Source organism: Erinaceus europaeus, chromosome 13, assembly GCF_950295315.1.
Source record: "Erinaceus europaeus chromosome 13, mEriEur2.1, whole genome shotgun sequence".
NCBI lineage: Eukaryota > Metazoa > Chordata > Mammalia > Eulipotyphla > Erinaceidae > Erinaceus > Erinaceus europaeus.
The window spans coordinates 76,194,935-76,210,705 of NC_080174.1; the positions used below are offsets into that span (position 1 = coordinate 76,194,935).

Sequence of the window (15,771 nt, forward strand, 5' to 3'; positions counted from 1 at the left end):
GTAGTTGACCGGGAGTTGGGCAGTAGTGCAGAGGGTTAAGTGCAAGTGGCACGAAGCACAAGGCCCGGAGTAAGAATCCCAGTTCGAGTCCCTGGCTTCCCACCTGCAGGGAAGTCACTTCACAGGTGGTGAAGCAGGTCTGCAGGTGTCTATTTTTCTTTTATTTATTTATTTATTTATTTATTTATTTAATATTTATTTATTCCCTTTTGTTGCCCTAGTTGTTTTATTGTTATAGTTATTATTGTTGTCGTCGTTGTTGGCTAGGACAGAGAGAAAAATGGAGAGAGGAGGGGAAGACAGAGAGAGGGAGAGAAAGATAGACACCTACAGACCTGCTTCACCGCCTGTGAAGCGATGCCCCTGTAGGTGGGGAGCCAGGGGCTTGAACGGGGATCCTTAGCCGGTCCTTGCGCTTTGCGCCACGTGCTCTTAACCCGCTGCGCTACCGCCTGACTCCCAGGTGTCTATTTTTCTCTCCCTCTCTCTGTCTTCCCCTCTTCTCTCCATTTCTCTCTGTCCTATCTTACAACAAGGACATCAGTAACAACAATAACAACTACAATAACAATGAAAAAACACAAGGGCGACAAAAGGGATAATAAATAAATAAATATAAAAAAAAATTTTAGATGTAGTTGACCAAACCAGAGAACCTTTTTTAATATAATGAGGTACCAACAAAGTGCTGTTGAAGCAAAACAGACAAAAGCAACAAACCCAATTTGGGGAATAAGGAAATATGCCCCAGGAGAAGTCACTCAGTTCAAACCTAAAGAATTAATGAGTCAGGCTTAAAACAAGTGAGAGAACAACAATAGGATTTCAGGCTGGATTAATCATAGTCCAGTGGTCCTCAAAGTATCTCTCTGAAGCATCGCATCATCTAGGAACTTGTTATACATGCAAAGTCTCAGGCTCTGCCCCGGAACTAGTGAACCAAAAACTCTGGGGATGAGGTTTAGCAATCTGTATTTTAACAAACCTTCCAGATGGTTCTGGTGCTAGAGTTTCATTTTGGAGTTTGAGCAACACTCAACAGTGAACTACAAGCAACAGAATGACGGGCGGACAAATACATTGAAGGAGGGGTGGGATTTAGACAGAGATGTTGATAGAGTGACTGGCAGCAGGCACATCAGGAAATGCTTTGGGTATCATAAACATAATTTTATATGTCACCCAGAAAATAACGCTAAGCCACTAACATGCTGTGAGTACACAATACATCAGATAATTCTGACAACTATTTTCAAAACTATATATAATCATAAAGATACTCCTATATATTATTCTAGAGAAAAATAAACACCACACTCCTGTGTAAATGAGTAATCAGCATAAACAGAAATTGATTTAGCTCTACCTTTCTTTCTGGAGTCTTTCTTGGTGCTGGTTTTCACAGCTACTTGAAGTTCTGTCTCAGTTGACATCCTACTAAATCTTAGTCCACTTCACACAGGTCCCGGGCCTTGGCCAGGCTCATTGAGAACTCCTCTCCAAGGGAATGACTCCTCCCTTCAGAAATGACACCCCACGCTGCACATTTCATTCACTCCTTTGAGTGCTGCAAATGGAGAAAAGAAAACATTCATTATAGTCTGCCTTTGAAGTTAGACAGGAAAAAAAAAAAAGCCACTGGCAAATATAACAAACTCAGGAAATTCTTGGGTCTCCCTGTATATACCATCAATATATTTCCATCAAATGAGACAGCACAGAAAGTGTGAGTCTATCCACAAATTGATTTCAGATTAGGTAACTCAAAACAGAGTTTTAGAACTCTGAAGTTTCAAGAAGGGCAAGAGCTGATTGTTGTTTGTTTTCTGTTTTCTGTGGTTCTTTGCGAGCACTAGATGCCACCCAGAAAATATAGCAAAGGCTTATTTTCTGAACAGCCCCGTGGAGAAATTTCCAATAGTAGGGCACCCATCCATCAGCCAAGCTTGATCAGAGCCTTGGCAGCTAAAGCAGATCATAGGGAAGTGACCTGTGGTCTGTCCCTTACTGGCAGGCATCAGAGGGGACATGGAGTTGACATAAAATAGGGCTCCAAGGGCAAGGTGACAAATGGGGCAGAGAAACTTTCAAGCAAGCCAATTTTTACGTCAGCTTTTTCCCCCAGCTGTAAGAGCAGACAAGCATTTAATTCAGAGAGAAAAAGAAAAGCAGGCAGAAGCACATTTATTCATTTTTTTCCCTATAATAAAGAATGCATTGCACACTACTAGGTACTATTAAGTTCAGACACTGTGCTGGGAAGAGATAATGATAACAGTGATAATACAACCATTTCTATTACAGCTGGTATTTACTATGCACTTACTATATACTATTTCCCCAGTTACTGCTTCCCATGCATTATCTCATTTGATCTCATTTAAAGTACTATAAGGATGTATTTCCTGTATCCAATCACAATATTTCCTAGTGACTATTTTTCTCATAGTCATATCTGAGAGTTGAATTCAAAATAGACATTTCTGTAGTTGTCTATTTTGGAAAAAAAAACAAATATTGAGATAAAGCTACTGGAAATGGATTTCAAAACTGTATAGCCAACTATTTCTTCATCCCACAGATCTAGGATGTTTTAATTCTAAAAAAGGGTGACCTTAACTGCCAATGTCAGCTCAAAAGAATAATAACCCAAACCTTTTAATCATAACAATTAAAGATGGGTTAATTAGAAGGTCTAATATAAAAGCCACACCAAATGACAGTATTGCTTAATAATTGGAAATTTCCCACCTTATCGGAAGAGATCTAGTTTATTGTTTTATAAGACTACCTTTTTTAAGTAAAGGAAACTGCACTCAAATGAAATGAAAAGTGTTTGATCTAGAGGAGCTAAGATTATAATTGAAGAATACGGTAAGTGGTCTTCCCAGAAATGGAGCCAAGAAATCATGTTGAAAATGAAGACTTTTCTTGCCACTTTTGAACCATCTATCTACCATATGTCATTAGACCATCTCCACTTTACCACATATGATCACAAGCTATCCAGCAGTTCTAATTCACCTCACAAAGAAGAGAGCATTCCACCGGCAATGACAAAGTCGTGTGTGTGTGTGTGTGTGTGTGTGTGTAACACTGTTACTGCCACAAGGGTGATCACTGGAGCTCAACATTTCCACACTATACCCACAAACCCACTAGACCCAGCAGCCATTTTCCCCTTTCCTTTCCTTTCCTTTCCTTTCCTTTCCTTTTTTTTTTTTTTTTAATAGAGACAGAGCGAATGGAGATAGAGAAAGATTAAAAAGAACATTTGGAACACAATGGATAGAACTGGAGGTGATTATGGCAAGTGGGATTAGAGATGAAGGACAACTACCAGATGGTTTTGCTTATATGCAGAATATACAAGACAAAAACTTGCACAAAAAATGGTAACCAAACTGTCTTCTTGGGCTTTTTGAGAACTATCATGGTTATGGGGGGTTGTTGGTGGTAATGGGGCCACAAATCTTTGGTGATAGGTTTAGTGGCTCACACAAATCCCGTGTAGGTTTGAAATAATATCCCTGATATTGTACAATTTTGTAAAAATATTATCAAGTCACTCATAAAAAATAAATGAACCAAGAAAAGTTGCTTATATTAATTGCCAAAAGGTAAATAGCTGTTATCTGACCATGGGTCATAATACTTTTAAAAATATGTTTATTTATTATTGGATAGAGACAGAGAGAAATTGAGTGGAGAGAGGGAGACAGAAAGGGAGAGAGACAGAAAGACACTTGAAGCCCTACTTCAGGGAAACCTGCATCCTGGTGCACTGTACTGTGTTTGCTTAACCATGTGCACCACCACCTGGCCCCCACTGGTCATAATATTAACCTCCACTTGCAAAAATGGGGAAGCCAGGATAGGTTGAGTCTCCCTTTAAGGACAAACTATATTTAAGTGGTAGAATCTAAGACACTAACATCATGCTTGTCTTACCTACAGTAGACATCGAATTCACACCACTGAAATGAGCTGAAATATAAAGATTTTCCACAATTTTAATAACTCACATTAATCGGTGTACACAAGTGTGTTGAATTAGGGCCATTTCCTCCCCTTTCAACGTTGCAAACCTCAACACTAAACAGCTCCCTCTTCTGTGGGCATCTCTAGTCACTTGTTTGACAACATGTGATTGTGTTCAAGTGTTATAAGCATTACTTGTAAATTTCTCAAGTACAGCCCTATATCAGTAATGAAAGGAAACCGGCCTGGCATTGAATGGAAACTTCAACAAGGAAACTGTGGCATAGAAAGAACACACCTCCACTTGGAGCCTGCCAACTCCTTCAATTTTCCAAAAGCCAGAGGTTGAGCAAATGCTATGAAGTAACTCAAATTATTTAGGAAATTCATTTCTTTGTAATTAAGGAGATTAAAGTCCCCAGGGTCAGAAGCCATGTGACAACTGAAATCATCCACCCCCTCCCTACCCCCCCCCCAAAAAAAAGCTGTGAAACCCTATCAGTTAAATTCAGGCTTGCCTAGAATTTTGAAATGCTTCAATAATGTTTCTTTGCTCCACACAATCTGCAGTAATTTAATATTCCTGAAGTGTGTCAGGTTTTTTATAATGAGCTCTTCAAATTTAAATGTGAATTATGTAACATTCCACTACAGACATTCTGTCTAGTGAACAGCTTCTAAATGGGAAATCCTATGTTCAGCCATGGGGGTGGGGTGGAGGTGGGGGTGGGGGTGGGGTGGCTACAAATACAACAAGCCACAAAGCAGGGAAAACAGAGAGGCTTTAAAAAAGCATGAAGGTTTGAGCAGATACAAAAGAATAAACATACTCTAAAATGCCTACAATAGTACCAGATCGTGTTTTTTCCCAGTCCACCTCTTTCCTCATAGGAGCCTACAGAAACAAAGAAGGTCATATATATAAGGGTTCAATTAAGGCCAGGTTCTGAGCTATGACCTTTCAATACTGTGTGTTATTCAATTCTTCAACTACTTAAAAATTTGGGTATAATACAATCGTCATTTAAAAAACGAGGACAGGGAGGTACATGTCAGTTTAGTAGCTTGTCCAGAGTTTATAAATTTCTCAAGTACAGCCCTATATCAATAATGAAAGGAAACCGGCCTGGCATTGAATGGAAACTTCAACAAGGAAGCTGTGGCATAGAAAGAAGTCATACAGTACAAGACAGGACAGTTCTCCCCAAATTTATTCAACAACCCCCCCAATGGCCACCAATAACTGGACAAAGAAGAATGCAGTGTATCCATGCCACAGAGTAAACGTCATAAAAGCTAGAAACTCCAGACATACGCTACAAGGTGGAAGAGCATCAAAAATCTTCATCCCCCAAAGCTAGACATAACCATCTACAGTCTAATGGGGTCTATAGAGAAAGCATGCAATAAACACAAGAATGGAGAAAGGAGATCAGTTTTCTCCATGTGAGGAAAGAAGCAGGAAGGGTAAGTGGCTGCTTAGTGACTGCAGGGTCTCCTTGGGGTAGAGGGTGGGGGGTGGGTAATGACAATGTTTTGGAGCTTTTGGATACTAGTTTCACAGTATCCTAAACTTAATCACAATTAGATGCACATGGTAAGGTGGTTAATTTGGGAGGCTGAGAAGGAGCTGACCCAGCAGAGCATACACTTGACCACGTCCAAGGACTAGGGTTTGAGTCCGGGTCACCACATAGGAGCAAAATAAAAAGGAAAAACTTTAAGAGCAGTGGAACAGTGCTATGATGTCTCTACTTCTCTCAGTCTCTTTCCCTCTCTTTTACTTTCTTTTTTTTTTTTTCCCTCCAGGGTTATTGCTGGGCTCGGTGCCTGCACCATGAATCCACCGCTCCTGGAGGCCATTTTTCCTCCTTTTTGTTGCCCTAGTTGTTGCAGCCTTGTTGCAGTTATTATTGCCATTGTTGACGTTGCTTTGTTGTTGGATAGGACAGAGAGAAATGGAGAGAGGAGGGGAAGACAGAGAGAGAGGGGTAGAGAAAGATAGACACCTGCAGACCTGCTTCACCGCCTGTGAAGCGACTCCCCTGCAGGTGGGGAGCCGGGGGCTCGAACCGGGATCCTTACGCGGGTCCCTGCGCTTTGCACCACGTGCGCTTAACCCACTGCGCCACCGCCCGACCCCCTCTCTTTTACTTTCTATATAAAAGAAAAAAAAATGTGTGTGATTGTGCAAGCTCAAAGCTTCTGGAAAAATCCTGAAGGGTAAAATAAAATAATATATTAATTGTATATCATATGAATATCATTAAATATTTTCTTTTTATTTCTGTCAACCAGGACCCACAACCTCATTTAAGACTTATGTGTGATATGCTAAGAACACTATGCTTTTCAGTCTAAAAGAAACAGCTAGTTTTTTTTAAAATTTATTCCCTTTTGTTGCCCTTGTTGTTTTATTGTTGTAGTTATTATTGTTGTTGTCGTCGTTGTTGGATAGGACAGAGAGAAACGGAGAGAGGAGGGGAAGACAGAGGGGGAGAGAAAGATAGATACCTGCAGACCTGCTTCACCGCCTGTGAAGCGACTCCCCTGCAGGTGGGGAGCCAGGGTTCGAACCGGGATCCTTATGCCGGTCCTTGTGCTTTGCGCCACCTGCGCTTAACCCGCTGCGCTACAGCCCGACTCCCCGGAAACAGCTAGTTTTAACAACCAAATGTAAATACAGTCTTATTGGGTCCAGGATTTCCTTTGTTAAAAAAAAAATTGCATGAGTACCAAATGGCAACCAATGCAATGCTTTCTGATTTGGGACATCTTAATCAGTTTTTATCATAACTAGCATGTATAGACAACATGATACTTATCAACAGTAGATAGGCTGTAACAATATAGACAAGGAGCTCAATTTTCCTGACCCATAAAATGAAAAGATCACTACTAAGTATGCAAGATCGATAACATTAATGACATAAATTGGCTTATCTCTAGAATGAAGTACACAGGGTAAAGAAACCAGAACGAAATGAAGTTGTTTTTTCGTATGGATAGTGAAATTACTGGGCAACTAGATTTACAAAAAAATGTGGAATGGGGTAATACTGCTTAAAGTCTTTTGTATCATTTTGACATTTGAGATCATATTGATCTTTTATACATATGAAACATACAATTTAATTAATAGAGCTGTGGAATGGGAAGGCTAAAACTGAAACTGAACTAAAACAAACTATTTCAAATATACCAAACAGATGGTAACTAGATTTTCTAGTAACAGTGAAACACTTAGTAATTAGATTTCTTTCTACTACAATTCCTCAGGAAAAGGAACTAGGGGTTCTTGGAGAAAAAAAAAAACTTGTGAACTGGAATAGAAAAAGTAGACAATAAATCTGAAAATCATGTTTTCTTTGTTTGTTTTGTTTTCCAAAATAGGAAAGATCTCAAAAACAAACACAAATGATGGGGGAGATGTCACAGAACACAAAAGTTCTTTCAGAAGTGCTTGTATTGGTCAAATACATATCAACTTAAACAACTATATTATGTTAGGAGAGTATTAAAAACATACTACTGAAAAAAACAAAAAAGAGAGAGAAAGAGAAAATCCAGGAACCCATACTGATAACATGCAGAAAAGTAGGAAAGGTGATATTGTTCAGAGTAGAAGAGGCATTATTTGACAGAGTCTGAGTGCAGGAGGGGAAAGTCAGCACTTTGTAGCCATCGACTTTGAAGTAGAGTCAAGCAAGAACCATCAACAGATGTCAAATCTAGATGAAAATTTTGATGGTAAACAAGGCATCTGTAGGTCTTAAAGTACTTTCACACTACCATTTATAATTGCAAGGAAAAAATATGATTATATAACGGAGAAATCAGACAACACCTTGATTAGGTTATTATAATTAGCAGGGTGGACCTCATGTCATGTTCTGAAAATACAAAAATCACTATCATACAGTACTCTGCATAAGAATCAAATCAGATTGTTCTTTTTTTTTTTTTCTTAATCAGGGAAGAACTGTATACTTAGAATACATACATTATCATCTGTGGCAGCCCCGGATCATGGAAGAGAAAGCGCTCAAAGTTTACGATTTGATTGGAATGATCCTGGACCCAAAGAAGCCCATACTTTAGAAGAACTGGAAGTTGTAACAGAAAGCTGCTTGGAGGTTCAGAAGCTCAATGCAGAAGATTATCTGGTTATTATCAGGTCCACGCCAACAGTACCTCATTGCGCTTTAGCTATTCTTATTGGACTGTGCTTAAGAGTAAAACTTCAACAACGTTCACCTTTGTATTCACAGAGCACAAAAAGGTTGTGGTTATATTGTAAATTGAAAGAATCTAAGAGACAACAAATTGCAGTGCTGTACAGTGTTCTTTCAATACTGGACAGTACAGGTATGTTACAAAGGAAATTATTGGGTCAACTGACAAATCTGAATGTAAACAACAAAAGACGTAAGCATACTGTATAGAGATGTTAAAATGATTTTATGTTGTAACTTTCCTGTGCTTATGTAGGAGGACAGACCTGTTTTTAGGAAACAAACATTAAATACTAAAAAACAAATGGCCAAAATATGTGTATCCTCCTTTCCAAAAGCTCAGGCCCAGCCTAGCTCTGTAGACAGCATGCCTTCTAATTCCCAAGACTAGCTGAGTTTAAAATTAGTTTTTGACTGTCTGTCTGTAATACCGATTCTGATTTGGCAGTAGTCTCTAAACCAAGGTAGTTCAGAGGTGGTCTTTTCTTTCTAACATCTGAACCTCCTCTTCAGACTATGTATCTATACCAAAAATTTGCCCACTAAGACTACCTCTACCTGCCTCAAAGATCAGTGCATGCTGCTTGAATTATTTAATGAAAGTTCATCTTTCTTGAGTCTTCATCCTCCACATCTATGGGGATGTGTCTTCAAATTTTTGATCCCTTTATTTTAAAAAATAAAAACTTCAGGGCTACCTAATTTGATCTAGTCCATTTGTAAAATGTCACAAATCCCCTTCATCTGTACACTCATTGTTTTCAGAGACACAGATAACAATGAGGTTTTGCTGGACCTGAAAGGCATTAAAAACTACTAAAGGAGGGAGTCGGGTGGTAGCGCAGCAGGTTAAGGATCCCAGTTCGAGCCCCCAGCTCCCCACCTGCAGGGGAGTCACTTCACAGGTGGTGAAGCAGGTCTGCATGTGTCTATCTTTCTCTCCCCCTCTCTGTCTTCCCCTCCTCTCTCCATTTCTCTCTGTCCTATCTAACAATGATGACATCGATAACAACAATAATCTACAATAAAACAAGTGCAACAAAGGGGAATAAATAAACAATAAAAAAAGCTACTAATGGGTGGGACTGGGAGTAGATAGCGTAATGGTTACACAAAATGACTCTCATGTCAGAGGCTCCTAAGTCCCAGGTTCAATCCCCTGCACCACCATAAACCAGAGATGAGCAATGCTCTGGTAAAATAATAATAATAATAACAACAACAACAACTGTGGCAGAATAGCAAATACAGACACAAATATCCAATAAAAATATTACACTCAGCATGGCTCTGACTTGATTTGTAAGGCTGCAAAACTGATTAGAGGAACTCCTTCACTGTAGACTCAAGTCAAGGTTCTTTTATCATAAGCATCTGTATCCAAAAAGGTGTGGGGGTGGTCAAAGAGAGAAGAGACATCTCTTGGTCTCAGACTTTGTCTTCATTATGTTACTGGGCTGGCTAGATGTACCTGACATTATAAAAAAAAAAATCAATATAATTTCAGACTGCCTGCAGACAGCTGTCCAGGAAGTCATGCTTCACAGCTGAATAAAATAAATAAATGAGAAAAACTGGATGAAAGGGAACAAAAGAAATCAGAAATAAAGGTGATATGAGAAATAATACAAAAACATCACACCCAAAAATATGTACAGTTGCAGAAGAAAGGCTGAGTCTGGCTGTGAGATTCCTAGTGAACAAAGCAAAGAAGGAAATATGATCAGTTACAGGCTTCACAAAGCCCAGGCTACAATGAAGCATTTTATTTTCCTTTCAACCAAAAAGGGAGACAGAAAACAATCTCGTCTGTTTGGTAGCATGGACATTTACATTGACACTATCTCTACAAAAAAATCCCAAAAGGGAATACTCAACTTAGGCTGAGAGCATACTATAAAAGCTTCAGTTAGTAGTGATCACTTCACATACGGTCAGAAGTAATGTCATTACAAATTCATTATGAACACAGTACATTTTCTTTCTAATTAGTTAACTAATTAATTTTATAAGACAGAGAGAAAGAGAGAGAGAGACTATAGCAGCACTCAGTTCCAGCACATTCATTGTGAGAGAGAAGCTTGGATCTCAAGCACCAAGCCTTTTACTCTATGGTTTAGGAAACATTAATACTTGTTCACATAACAAAATTAAAAGTAAGTAAATAAATTGGCTCTTCTATACAGTTTTCTGGTGGTCTGACTTGCCAACGATAACATTTTTAAATTTTGTTTTCTTTATCTTTCTCTCCCCCTCTCTGTCTTCCCTACTCTCTCCATTTCTCTCTGTCCTATCCAACAATAGCAATAACTACAACAACAACAATAAAAAATATTAAAAAACAAACCCTTGTTCTAGAAGGCAGGCACTCTTTATTTTTTCAGGTGTCAGTCCTTAAGCAAGCAGGAACAAAACATATCTCTTCAATCAAACTCAAAGCTAACAAAAGTCAAAACCAGGCCCAGGCTATATTAAAGAAATTTATATGACAGCAACATAGCTTACAAACATTTCATTTAGCTAATGGGTCACTGTTTCATGAAGTATTTATTGCCCCATGAAAATTCATTACATAAAGTCTTTGGATATAGGGAAAAGCAAGCGTATAAACTTAAAATAATTTCATTAGTGCAGGCTGTACTTGGGGTCTCACTGCTACTTCCAAAATCTTCGATTATAAATATATATATATCAGCAGGTAGCAGAACCTGAGGCAGACAGCTGTAATGCTACCACCAAACTACCCAGCAATATACCACTTTAAACCCTGAGTATTTTAGACATTATGAAGTTCAATCTCTTCAAGCGCATAGTAGGGGTTCTACAAGACCTGTAGTTTTCATACCAAGGAATATATAGCCTAGTGGATGCTAGAGAAATCTAGTGGGGCAGAGGAAAGCAAACTCCACAGTGGCTATAATTACATTTATCTGAAAATATGAAGTGGGGGGACCAGGCAAGGGTACACTGGGTAGAGTGCACACGTTACAGTATGTAAGGACCTGGTCCCTAACTGCAGGGATGAAGATTCATGAGTGGCAAAGCAGAGTTGCAAATACCTCTTTTTCTCTCTCTTCCTCTCAATTGTTTCCACGCTACTTCTTAATTTGTCTCTATCCAATAAGTATTAACATATGCAAATTAAAAACGGGGGTGGTGGTGCATCTGGTTGAACATACTTGTTAGGCCTTGGTCCCCACCTGCAGGGGGATAAGTTTGCGAGTGGTGAAGCAAGGCTGCAGGTGTCTGTCTGTCTTTCTCCTTCTCTATCTCCCCCTTCCCACTTGATTTCTGGCTATCTCTATCCAATAAATAAAGATAGTTAAAAAAATTCAAAGTAAAAACAGGAAGCTATTACTCTAGCATACCTATCAACTGTAGCATATTCATATAAATTCAGATAAAAATTTACACATTTTTCAGGATGCAGATGTCAGAAGAAATTCATTAAGAAGGGAGAGAATGGCTGCTGCTAGTAGGTAACAAGGGGACATCATGTGGCTTAACAGGGGAGCAAAGACAGATTCTATTAAGATGATACTCAGAATTGCCAAGGACTGGAAACTGAAGATGCTCTTTAGCCCACACAGGATGGTTCTACATCAAGGGAATTAACTCTGTCTAAATGTTCAGGCTCACATTTCCTTTCCAAAGATGCCATCCGTAAGTGCATACTTGGAAGAAAAGTGAAAAAGCAAACATCTCCAACTCCTTCATATCACTGTCCTTAAAATGACAGGTTTTGTAATCTCACCAATATCCATTTCTCAAGCACATAGTCTGTGCATAGCAGCAAATCTTAGGGTCCTTGATGGAGGTACAGACGACTACGCATTCGGAGCTGGTGGCTATTACACTCTATCCCCAGGTATGAAGACTGACTTCAGGCAGCCTGTGTACTTGTTACTCAACGCATTTCCTAAAGGTGCATCTTCATCAGGAGGCGTGTATATTATACATTTACTATTAATTAATTCATCTCTTTTTGGAGGAGGTGGGGAGCACATACATGTGTGATTTCACCACTCTGGATTACATTTTCTTTTTTTTGGGGGGGAGGCACATTTTCTTCCTTTCTCCCTTTCTTTCTCTCTCTCCCTCTCTTTTTCCTTCTTTTTGTAGCACCATAGTTATTGCTGGGGTTCAGTACCTGCATGAGGAATTTACCACTTCTGGTGGTCATTATTTCCTTTTTTCTTCTTAGTTATCTCTTTTTTTTTGTAGAAACAGAGAGAAACTGAAAGGGAAGGGGAAGATAAAAAGGGAGAGAAAGAGATACCTGTAGCCCTGCTTCACCCCTCTCAAAGGTTCACCCCTGCAGGTGGGGGAACAAGGGCTTGACCCCTGGTCTTTAAGCATGGCAACGTGCACACTCTGCCAGGTGTGCTGCCACCAGGCCCAAGTCACATTTAAATTCAAAGAGAGTTAAAGAATAAAGGAGAAGAGATATCACAGCAACAGAGGTCATCTCTCCAAGGCCATAGCACCTTCCATGTAAGACCAGGGCTCAAAGCTGGGTAGGATACAGGACAAGGCATACACCCTAATGTGTCTGACTCTGTCAATCTTCCTTTTTAAAATGAGCCAGGAGTCTGCACATACATTATTTCACCTTTTTCTTTTATTATTATTTATTTATTTATTCATTTGCCTTTGTTGCCCTTTTTTTTTTAATTGTTGTAGTTATCGTTATTTGCCAGCTAGCTTCGCCAGAGAGAGAGACACACAAGGAACTCCGTGGCAGCATGGTAATACATTCTTTATTGATGCTGATGCCCCAGAGTCGGGTGTAAACACAGCGGGTTTAGGCCACGTGGAGCTAGCAAAATGGCTGCCTCCTGCTATGCATGCCACCCCTTCTCCAGGTCGGGAGGCAGAAGAGAAAAAGAGAGAGACCAGGAACAGTAGCGGACTTATAGGGCAAAAATGGAAGTGGCAAGTTGGGACCCGGATTGGCTAGGAAAGGGGGTGGAGAGAGGCAAAAGGCATGCTGGGAAGGTAGAAGCATCCTTAGCAACTGTTAACTGAATTAGCAATACCCTGAGGCAATAACATGGTGGGGATCTTTCAGGCAAAACAATGATTATGTAAATAGACCATAGTGTCAGCAATGGAGAGGGGGTGGGAGGGTATTGGTTTTAAGGCCCAACAGTTGTTGTTACTGATGTCGTTGTCGTTGGATAGAACAGAGAAGAATAGAGAGGGAAGAGGAAGAGAGAGGTGGGGAAAGAAAGATAAACAATTGCAGACCTGCTTCACCAATTGTGAAGTGACCCGCCTGCAGGTGAGGAGTCGGGGGCTCGAACCGGGATCCTTACACTGGTCGCTCGTCCTTGCACTTTGCGCCACCTGCTCTTAACCTGATGCGTTACCACCCGACTCCCTCTTTCACCTCATTCAGATAAAGACAGATATCTAGAGAGTCACAGCCAGGGAGAGACAGCACAGCACAAGAGCTGCCCCTGCTGTCACTGTACATCTCCACTTGAATCTGGGCTGGTGAGCTTTTCCTCTGGCTCAGATTCTAATCACCATACAGCTCCTCATTTTCACTTCATTCCTCCTAGTCAAATGAGTAGGAAGGACCCACTATCGATTTGCTCAACAGGACTGCAAACACTCTGCTATCATCCCTACTCCCTCTGCAGTGTGTGTGAGCAACACTGAATGATTGCAATTCCCTGGAGTCTTGCAGGAAGAAAACACAAGTATTTAATGAGACAATAATGGGGAAGGGGATTTTAAATAAACAAATGGTGCATTTGGCAGCTTCACCTGCTGATTTCCCTAAAATATATATTGCCATTATTTACTCTCCCTTCCACAAGCTGCATTTCATTATTTTCAGAGTTGATAGTGGGAAAGCGAGCAAAGTGGGCCAACATCTGTAAGTGCAAGCTGAGAGAGTGCACAACAGATGACTCTGCTCCAGGGCGATCCTAGGAAGGAGTTAGCCCTAAGCTATCCATATCTCACTGGTTGGCAGGTGCCAATGGCCCTGGTTCTATTCTTCTTTCTCAACTGACTTTACTATCAGCCACTTTTAAAGCCTCTGCTTACAAGAACCACCTTCTCCTTACCCAGCCGACCCAGAGTTGAGTGGCTTTTAAAAAAAAAAAAAAATCCATCGGGAGTCAGGCTGTAGCGCAGCGCAGGTTAAGCGCAGGTGGCGCAAAGCACAAGGACCGGCATAAGGATCCCGGTTCGAACCCCGGCTCCCCACCTGCAGGGGAGTCGCTTCACAGGCGGTGAAGCAGGTCTGCAGGTCTCTACCTTTCTCTCCCCCTCTCTGTCTTCCCCTCCTCTCTCCATTTCTCTCTGTCCTATCCAACAACGACAACAACAATAATAACTACAACAATAAAACAACAAGGGCAACAAAAGAGAATAAATAAATAAAATAAATATTTTTAAAAAATCCATCATAGACATCCTATTTGAATTCTTTCTCTACTCAAACATCTAGTTTTCAAATTTTCTCCACAAAAGACTGTGCACTTGATGGGAAACAACCCAATTTCTATTATTTCCCTCACAAAAAGCACACTCAACAGTAGTAACTGTGGGGATGATTTTTTTTCTGAAGTCATAAATGGGATGAACTGACAAAGGACCTCTTTTTTTTTTTTGGTCTGTCTGTTTCCTCATTTGTGAATGAATTTATTTGAACCTTCTCATAGAAACCTAAAGATTTTGTTGCACTAGGGAAATAGCAAATAAACCACTAACGTGGACAGTTCTATTCATTGTTCCAACAAGCACACTCCCAAAGATGTTTGCAAATTAAAACCATTTCAGAGTCTGGAAAAACACCGGTGCTTGTCTCCTATCCTGAGATTCTCAATTAACTAGCCAGAGATACAATTTAGACACTGGAAGATGTCAAAACTTCCCAGGCAATTCTTATAGGGAGTATAGTTTAGGCCACAAAGATATAATGATAGTTCAGAACATTCCTGTGAGCCAGCATCACGTAGTGCCCTGGTCAGTGGGGTTGGCCATATTAGCTATTAACCTGAATTGGAATATGCATTGAAAATGGGGGGCGGGGCTGCGTGGTGGTGCACCGAGTTAAGCACACATGGTACCAACCACATGGACCCAAGCAAGGATCCAAGTTCAAGCCCCCAGCTCTCTACCTGCAGGGAGGACACTTCACAAGTGATGAGGCAGATCTGCACTTGTCTATTTTTCTCTCCCCCTTTCTATCTTCTTTCTCCTCTAAATTTCTCTCTATCCTAGGAGGCCAAAAAAAGAAAGAAAAGAAAAGAAAAAGAAAAAGTGCAATGGTTCTGAGAATATAGAACAGATAGTGTGTGTATCACCTGACATCACACTGGTGAGGGCTGAAACAAGCCCCTCCTCACCCCCACATCTACTCACTAATTACTGAAATACTACTTAGATGATAATAATTTGGGCATTTGAATTGGCCCAAACCCCACATGTTTGGGGGTTTGAAATGATGAAATCACAGAGAAACCTTGAGTATATTCAGCATGTAGGCAGATAGGGTTCCCAGGGGCCAGAGAGCAAAAGGTATAGAGAAGATGAT

The 15,771-nt window shown here is 40.3% G+C and overlaps 1 protein-coding gene across 7 annotated transcripts in view; it reads right to left on the minus strand.

The window, feature by feature from the left end:
- The window catches only part of DAB1 (DAB adaptor protein 1), a 1,538,943-nt gene that overhangs the window by 345,747 nt on the left and 1,177,425 nt on the right, over positions 1-15,771 (minus strand). For all 7 annotated transcript variants that reach the window (XM_060206276.1, XM_060206275.1, XM_060206272.1 and 4 more), the window contains one exon: positions 1,367-1,567. In XM_060206276.1, coding sequence (XP_060062259.1) covers positions 1,367-1,433 — 67 coding nt within the window. In that variant the 5' untranslated portion in view covers positions 1,434-1,567. The remainder of the gene's footprint in view (positions 1-1,366; positions 1,568-15,771) is intronic.